Below are 9,506 nucleotides of genomic sequence, written 5' to 3' on the forward strand. Positions count from 1 at the left end.
CTGCCGGCGATTCCTCCCGGCCTTTGCCAGGCTGGTTTTGTCGTAACTATGGGAACACCTTTTCTCCAGACCAAAGTTCAATTATTTTACATTTTTATTACCACTGCTGTTTGCTTAAAGTTTACCAGGGTAACATTCTGCTAGCGCAGAGAGCAGATCCCAGATAGCGAGGAGGAGGAAACAACCTCATGCTAAGCAGGACTAAAGAGAAGAAAATACCCTGAACCGGTGGAAAATCTCTGTCTGACAAAATGCCGTCCAGAAAAAAAACAGCCATGTTTGCATCTGCTTTTTTTACCAGTGTTTGCTCTTTCGTGATTATTTGTGTTGTGCTGGCACCCAGCACTGGATGAGTAGCGAGGTTCGCTTTTCTGGCACAAATTCCAGCGTTACCGTGAGTCTCACCTACGGACTTTTTAGCGGTACCTGTGAACAGTTCGTTGATGCGGGACTTCAGGTTTCAGAAAGGACTTTCCAAGGTGAGTGGTGTTACGCCTGGAAATGGATGGCGTCTTCTTCCTCATGCAGGTGACGGACGTAGGAACCGCGGCTCGTTCTTTTATTCGTCTGTGGCTATAATACTTTAAGTGAGAACAAGAATATCTGTAAAGCAGTCTGGGGATTTAAGTGGTATAAAATAAGACCCCCAAAAAGCACAGAAAAGCTGCAGCATTCTTGCCAATAGCGACTTCTTCTAATTACCTGTGATCTTAGCCTACGCCTTGGAACAAGGAAAAAGTACAAAATAGGAACTTCATGTAAAATTGATTTTAATTTTCAGAAGCTTTCAGTGAGAAGCAGAAAAGCAACATTCAATTACCATTTTATTAAAGGATTACAAACCTAATTCATGTTCCAGGATTTTTTTTTTTTAATTTTCCTTATGCTAAATTAGTTGTTTGATTTAAAACATTTTGCCACCTACTATCAAATCAGCATCATTTTTATAGAAGATTTTATGAGGCTGCTGAAGGGAAAAGAACAAAACACGTAAAACAATAATTTAGATAGATATGGTGTTTATATGTGTGCTGGACCTACACATTAATGACAATATTCTTTTTAGTTCTTCCTTTAAGAGCACCACGTTCCATTTTTAAGTGATATTATCAAACTTAACCATTTGGTTAGTATTTCAAAACTTAGGTTGCTTATGTCTTTTTTTCATATGCTAGACTGTGAAGTATGGGTTACAACATAGCTTGTCATCTTTTATAAGGCCTTTCTTCCCCCACCCAACGCGCGGTTTTCAGGTGACTCCTCATCATCATGACTTGCCAAAAAAACTCTGAGATGAGGTTTGGAAACAAGGTTATTAGAATAACATTTCAGCAAACATCCAGTAGATTCAAATTAAACTGTATCTTACGTTGATATGCAACAGATCTTACTTTCTGTGCATCTGCAGTTCTTGGTATTTGTCCTCAAAGGTAGAATTATTACAGAAGAAAAAGAATGAAAATGGTTAAATAATTGAGGAGGACAGAAGAACTAAGAGATAAGGGAGGAGGGATGCTACATGGGAATAAAACAAAGTTAAAAAATAAGGGGAAGAGCAGAAGGGGTTTTACCTAGAGCAACCTTGGAGAAAGTTAAGACAAGCATGAAAAATCCTAGCATGAGAAACAAAACATGAGAAAAAGCAAAACAGAAACAAGAAATTATGCATACCAAGTATGAACCACAGACTCAATACTGATTTCAGACAGTTCAGCAAAGATTTACTTAACTCCATCCACAAGTAGCTCTACTGATGTGTAGTAAAGCACTCACAAAGCCCAAAGGTAGATAAGCCTGAAAGCTGTTGCAAGCATCAAGGATTTGCGCTCATTTTATGTATCTTGCTGTCTCATCGAGTTCAAAGCAATAACGCTGATATACACGTGTGAAAGTGAAAAAAGCCAGTCAAAAGAAACCTAACGAAAATTGGGAAGAGTAGGTCAGACAATTTTGAAACACAAGATGTACTTTAAGAAATTTTTTTCTTTTTTAGTAGGCTGTTGTAAGATGTCCCGTCACAGAGAAGCCACCAAGGTAGAGCACAGCAGACATAAGCCTCCAGACGGTTCCCATCTCCTAGCTCTTTCCCGGCTTAATTTAGTACAGAAATTGTATCTGTTCAAACAGGCACCCAAATTACCACAGTGGCAAAGCTATATCGTGCAAGCCAGTTCACATTATAACAATCATATCGTCATGAAAAACCTGAACGCAGCAGTGTTCCTAGCAAAGCAGACAGCATATATTGAGATCATTACATAGCAAATACAAAATCACAAGTCATTCAAACCCGTTTATTTGCGGTCATATCAGAATAATCAATGTAATTTTTAGAAGAGTAAATATGCATTTATAAAAATAGTTTATATATGGTTATATCTCGCCACGCCAGTTGGCTCAAGCCCCAAACCTTGTGCCATGCGGGCAGACTCTTGCTGATTTTAATAGGGCTCTGTATGAAACCAGGAGTCCACCCGTGGAGAGCTGATTGCAGGGCGAGGATGCAGTCTGGCAGGAATTCGGGGCATGTGTCTTGCCTTTGTCTGCACAGCAGCTAACACAGCTCAATCCCAGGGCCTGGGCGCTACCGTCAGATAGATTTTAATTACAATTAATGACAAGCCCTCACCGAACACTTGCCTCAGTAAAGGATTTCAGTTCTTTGCATGGTCTACATGCATTTTGGTGGTGGTGGTGGTGGTTTTCCCCTCACCAGATTTAGGGTTTTGTGCTTATCATTTACAAAATGTTATCTCAGTTCTCACCTATCAGCCATTTAGGGATGAACAAAATGAGTGAGCTTCAGGAGTTGCTTTCAACAGCTGCTGAAAGAAAGTCATGCTTTATGAATAGTCTAAATATGGATTTGCCCACATCCCTCACTAGTTCAGTTGGGCATATATCCAAAATGAAATGAACTGATTTTAAATTAATTCTTAGGCTCTATACTAGGCATGATTGTCACATTTTATATTAAGTATGATTCCGTACCTTCTTGAAATAGGAAAAATACTTCACAGAATTGCATACATGCTATTTTTAAATTCAAATAGTCAGGTCCGCCTAAGACAGTAGAAGTCTTTCATTTGATGATATCCTTAAGTAAATGGATTGCCTGTGCTATGGAGAAATGAAGGGCTGTGCTTTCTCCACTCTAACATTTCAGACAACAGTAAGAAGAGTTATAAGCATCCTTTGAAATCACAGCGCGATCTGTCGCTCAGCAAGTATGCCCTGCCTGGGGGTCTCTGCTGTGCACCCTGAGGGTGTTTCTCAAATGGCATCGTCACTTTTGGGTGTGAGAAAAGGAGATGGAAATCATGACAGAGTAAATCAGAGGCGATAGCTTGCGGATATAGGTTACTTGTTAGCAATAGCCCAGGTTGGCTTTTACTAATGGCCATACAAAAGCAGATTATCAACAGCCTTTATAAAGACCATAACTTAGTCTTTTGGAAACCACAACACTGAAAGAAACTTCCGAGCGTAAAGACAAAAGACAAACAAAGGAATATGGTTTCTGCAAGTGCACAGTGCATGAACTGCCTAGTCAGGGTAGCCTCTTTAACAGACTGCCATGAACGACCTTAATAGAGCAGTAAATCAATACAGCTACTTCAGAGGCTCTGGGGATGAGCAGAATGATCTGGCAGAATGTAAAAGTTATTAAATAACTTAAGTCCTTAGAGTCTTCATTAGCTGTTTTAATGATTTGTCTTAGAAAGGAACTACCTAGGAATATAATAGTCTGTAAAAGAGCTTGTTTACAGCTTTGCTTGTTTCCAAGTCAAACACGTAAAAATTGCGAGCAAGGTGCAGGACGAGGCACGCCCAGAAAGTCCCATAAAGTCAGCATTTGTCTGACTATTGGCAACCAGCAAGGCCAAGAGCACACGAGGAAGTCTTTGAAATTTGCTATAGCAGAGAGGAATCGATTAACTTTCTAACTTTTAAAATACATGACAAATGCTTGAAAATTGCTGAACTTCATTAATGTTATCATCAGTTTCCAGATGTGCTATGGGATCTCCTGAAAAGTAGAAAGCTAGGTTGAACTCTGCTTTGGGGTTTTGGGGGTTTTTTTTGTTTTTTTTAAATGAACAATTCATTATGTGTCTTAAGTGATCATAGACCTCATAAAAGCTGCCAGATCAGCACAGCTTAGAAAAGACCTCCAGGCTGGCAGCTGGACGTCATTCACATTCAGGTCAGTAAAAGTCTGGGAAATTCTATCCAACCATACAAGAGTTAAAGATGAAAAAAAAAAAGGAAGACACAGGACATTAAGGAGAGACCTGGCGAAGGCAAAAACCTCTGCTTTCATTCTGGAATTAGGTTATCTTACACTGATGCAGAGGTTATCCAGCTGTGGGTTACTATCAACCCCATTCAAGTAGATCAGCTACTGTAGATTCCTTCAGTTTGCACAGACTGCTTTATTTAGGGAAAAAAAAAATCTGCCACCACAAAAACAGCATTTTATTTAAAACCTTTAGTCTTGTGCTGTTGCAGGCATGCTTACAACAGGCAGAATCTGACAAAACTACATCCCCTAAACTGCGGATCACTGTCAGCGATAAACAAGATCAATTGGGGGATGCAATAGGTGTAGCCAGTCCATTCCGGAGATGTTCCGAGTGAGGAAATTAAGTGAGGCTGCCAGAGGGAAATTACACAAACCTGCCTGATTCGGCTCCAGACTTATTTCTTGAACTAGGCAATGCCCAAGCAGTAAGGCTGCTTCAGCGCAAGTGCATGGTACAACCGGCACTGTGCTCACTTCCATTTAATTGAGTGATGTCTCCTGAATGCCTGTCTTTCCTATTCTTCTAGGAGAATTGCTTAATTTACAACTAATTTCCCTAACACATCCTTACCTGCCATTTCCTCAAACAGAAATTAACTTCTACCAGGAATATTATATAAAATGAGAGAGAAGCTCTCCATTTCTTTCCAATAGCTCTTCTTTTTGAGTGTTTATTTTCTTTTTATGGGGTTTTTACTATTTTTTCTGCTATAATTTCTCCAATTTATGCACTAACTGAATACTTTGCAGTAATGGCTTTGTATTAAAAGCAGCGCAGAAAGGAAGTTTTCCTACAGATGGCTGTCTATCACAACACCCATTTGAATAGAGCTTGAAAACATTGTTGTCGTATTTGTTATAGGGTAAGGCAGCCACAGGCACATTATAGTTGCCTTTTCAATCTTTAAATTGAAAGGAGGAAAATAATATATTTCAAGGCAGCTATACTGCAATTACACTTTGAGTATATTGCATTCACATTTGTGTCTCTTATTATCAGCAACATATCAAATAACTAGAAGGATTTGGGCACAAACAATAAAGTTGATTACAGTCCTGGAGGGGCTGGCAATACGTGCCATGTATATATGGCCAGCCACGCATATATAGCTACAGAAACTACACCAGACAACAATCTGTGTGTACCGACTGTAGTAAGCTGGAGCAAAAAGGAGAGGTGCCAGGATGCTCGATGTTAAGATACGTGACTCCTTGACACGTGGCCTCAGGAGCGGAGACCGTGAGAGAGCAGGAGCCCACATGCGTCCCCTTGCTGAGCCCAGGGCCACCAGCCGTGAGCACGAAGCGCAGCCCCTTGGGAGCCACAGCGCTCCATGCACCCGGTCCTCCCGGTGAAAACAAAGCAGGAGTTGCTCCTTTTTTTTAAAAGAAGGGAGCAAGTACTGCCTCCACCGATTTTTTTTTCTGCAGGACGTGGAAAGAGACAGATCTGGTCAGGGTATGAACACCAGCTCAACCGTGCCTCATCTGTCCATGGTCCATGAATGACCATGCTCAGTTACGTTTGTCCTACAAATGCACCTGACCCTTCCAGGCTAGAGGCTTTACTGGACTTTTCGAAGCTGTTCCCCTTGCCAGATTTATTCCATACAAGGGGGACTGCTGCTATATTAAAAGGAAATAATCTACAATTGGAGCCAAGTTTTAAATAGGCAACTGTAGAAGTTACCAGACATCTCAGGAATGACGGGCAGAGAACACCTAGTTTTCTGATCCGATTCAGGCATAAAATTTCTGTCTGGCCATGTCAAGAGGAAATATTTACAGAAGTATTAAGGAAGAGAAGTTTACTACCCAGCCTGATGCCCGGGAAGTTTGTGTGCTGGCAGAATTAGCAGACATGCACTTATTTCAGCCTAATGTACCTTCACCCCATTTTGGATTTGGGTTCATGTGCTGTGTCCAAACCTACTGTTCCTTCTACATCCCTGTCTCTACAGATCAGCCAAATCTCTGGTCATTAGCTTTTAATTACAGCCATGTCAGCAAGTCTTAAGGTCGTCCGAGCCCACCGGACTGTGCTGGGAAGGCTGATTATCAATGCTGAGCCGCTGTATTTCAGTTGCAGATAACCTGAGCAACACCAAGGCGAAAAGCATGATCACTGCGATTATTGTGATTCTGATTCTCAGTTTACTGAGTTCCCTTCTGAGTTCTGGATTTACCTGCACTAATGCTGTCAGTAATCCCTACCAGACGTTTTTGGGACCCACCGGAGTCTATACCTGGAATGGCTTATGCGGTGAGTAACGCATCCCATGCTGACCAATTTCTGCCTGCCATACGGATGAGTACTGTATTCTCATCAATTCTAAGATTAAGAAATATATATCTGTAAAAGGAAAGACTTGGAAAAGTATTCTGTTCAGTTGGTTTTGTTTTTTAACCGTGTCTGCTGGGATACCTGAAAACTATCTTTTAAGTACCAGTAAAATAGTATTATTTACTTGAAGTGACACCATTGATCAGTAGGAGTCTGGATTCACTGGCAGCCAAAATGGAAATGAAAAAGCCCCAACAACTGTAGCATCATTTCATGCATGATGCACATTGAGAAGAACAGAGTAAGCTGACAAACACAGAACGAAACTGGAACAGAAAAGTATGCACTGGATGTGACTACAGTGCGATTTGTAACCTCTTTAAGACCTTATGTCACTATTTTATGGTATTTGTAGCATATTTGTTGCTGGGTTACCTACACACCAAATTAGGCCTCTAAGGCCTAATCTGTAGGATGGACTCTAGCTTCATTTCCCAAAAATGTGTTGAATCCAATACATCCACAACAGCATTACCGTGGGGAGGTGGCAGTTAGGAGGACTGAGTCATGGCAAAATTTATTTCCTTCTCCAAAACACACTTTCACAGAACAAAATAAGTTTTAACATTCCCTAAGCAGAAAAAAATGGTAGAGACGCTGAGTTGTTAGAGATGTGAACTCTGTCAAACAGCTCCCCGGAGGTGTAACCCCTCCTCCACCCAGTAGGCTTGAGCCTGGCTGCTCCTAACGCCCCTTCTACCCTCTTCATCTTGCTATGGTAATGACTTCAGCTCTCACACTCAATTTGTCTCAAGAGGATTATGCGTTCCTCTAATAATAGGTTTGCACTCGGAAAATTTTCTTTAAAGACATCTGATTACAGAGTACTTCAGCACTGGCATTCTGTCCTTCAAAAGCTCTTCAGGTCCAAAGATGCTCCGCTGGCAGAGCAGAAGCTTGCTCTCCCTTGAGCCGTGGCCCCAGCAGCATCGTCCTGCCCTGGGGCTGCACTCTGCGAGCTGCCTTTGCCATAATCAGACCTTGGCAGAAAGGGAATCGTATAGATAAACGTAGTCTTAATCATAGTGTGAAAGGTGTGAAACCCACCCCTTTTTCTCCAGCCATGGCTAACACAGCGTGTAAGATAGATGGTGAAACAGCTGTGGATGCCTTGAAACACAACAAGAAAAGTGAGCAAAAGCCTAGGTTAGACAATTATTCAACTTTTGAGACAAGCAGATCGTTGTCTCATCACATGAGAAAGTTCTTCGTTTCCCAAGCCCAGCACCCGTTATGCAGCCTGAATCTGCAAGCTTTGACCTGAAATGAAAGGACCACGGGCTTGCCAAAGTAAAGATTAGTGAGAAAGCACTAAGTCCCCCGTGTTGACTGAGGATTGTGGTTACTTTTTACAGCCCTGTAAGTGCTATGACCTGGAAGTCGATTTTGCTGTGGGCATATTTTAATGAAAAATCATGCATCATTTGATGTGTGAGTGTATCTTGAAGGTTCCTAATTCTCCTACCAGATGGTCTGAAAGTCCAGTGTCCTGAAAAAACCTGAACCTGTTTCAGCAGGAACATGTGTAGGACGGTGTACCTAGAGGGAAGGAATAGAAATATTTTCACCAATGTTCAGAGATTATACCTCTGTTAACACTATGAAAGTAGAGATGTAAAAGCGTTATTTAGCTGAATGTCCAAGTAACCGAACTCCCCTTGTATTCAGAAGGCTATAGGAAATAGATTCAGATCTAATAAGACATCTCATTTTGGCCTATCACAGAGTCATTGAATAATTCGGGCTGGAAAGAACATGAGGTCTCTAAGCTCTTGAGCAAAACTGGGCCAACCCTGAACGCAGACCAGGTTGCTCAGGGTTTTATCCAGTTGTGATACTGCACAGCCCATGAATTTGGGCTCATATCAAATAGGCATTCTGCAAATCACCCAAGGGGTGAATATATTATACTCATCAGCACTAAATTCAGTGAAAAGAAATTACATTAAATGGCCTTATCTAAGAATAGTCACTGAGAATCCATTAATTTTAGCAGAAGATATAGTTGCCAATGTCAAAACACCTGGCAGATACTATTAGGTGGGACACAAGTCCTTTAAATGCTGTCATATTTTACTAATGGAAAATAGTAGATTACTCTTTGTCTTAGTCCAGGTATTCTAACCAATTTAAGTAGAGTATTTACAAGCAGCTACATAAATAACACTACAGTTTCACCTCTAACATTTGTATTTATATTTTCTAGACATCTTCATAGTTATAGCCATGATACTTTTTCCTGTGAACATAGAAGAAAACGGCCTGTCTATAGAATTGGCCCGTGGATGTTTTTCTTTTCTGCAGACTCATAGCAAATCTGAACACACTTACGGATATTCATATTGGATCATGCTTCTCATCATTTTTCTGAACACTGCTTCTATCATCATCATATATTTCTATGACCATGCAAGATATTCTAAGAAGAAAGAACAGGAAAAACCCATTGAAAATGCACCGAAAGATGTCATTCTGTTTTAAGGATACCACTGAAAAGAGGGTGTAAAGGAAAATGACTATTTAATGTGGACAATCATGGCTGATCATTTCTATTCAAATTGAAGCTGTGTGTATAGTTCAATTAACAAAATAGCCTATTGTGTCTTCAAAGCAATTTGATTTTATCTTTATGCTAGATATTAGTGTAATACTTACAAGTTTCAGTTGGTAAATGTGCTGCCTAAACGCCTCCGAGTAGATATGGCCCGAAGTGCATGATGCCAGCGCCGTCCCGTAGGAATGGACCTCACGCACCTGACGGCTCTGCTCTTCCCCGGAGGGACCGCTGTGAAAACGCGCTCCTACAAGTGTTCCTCCTCTCCGTACCACTGCCGCTGCCGTTCCAAGAGGACTGCC

At 41.0% G+C, this 9,506-nt stretch overlaps 1 protein-coding gene across 1 annotated transcript; it reads left to right on the plus strand.

Annotated features, from left to right (window-relative positions):
- Positions 1-251: 251 nt before the first annotated feature.
- CLRN3 (clarin 3) lies at positions 252-9,131 on the plus strand. The gene is given in 4 exon segments (XM_050899424.1): positions 252-330; positions 333-479; positions 6,390-6,569; positions 8,857-9,131. Coding segments are annotated over 4 exon segments (681 nt in total).
- The last annotated feature ends 375 nt before the right edge of the window (positions 9,132-9,506 follow it).

The sequence above is a fragment of the Gymnogyps californianus genome, chromosome 6, assembly GCF_018139145.2.
Source record: "Gymnogyps californianus isolate 813 chromosome 6, ASM1813914v2, whole genome shotgun sequence".
Taxonomy (NCBI): domain Eukaryota; kingdom Metazoa; phylum Chordata; class Aves; order Accipitriformes; family Cathartidae; genus Gymnogyps; species Gymnogyps californianus.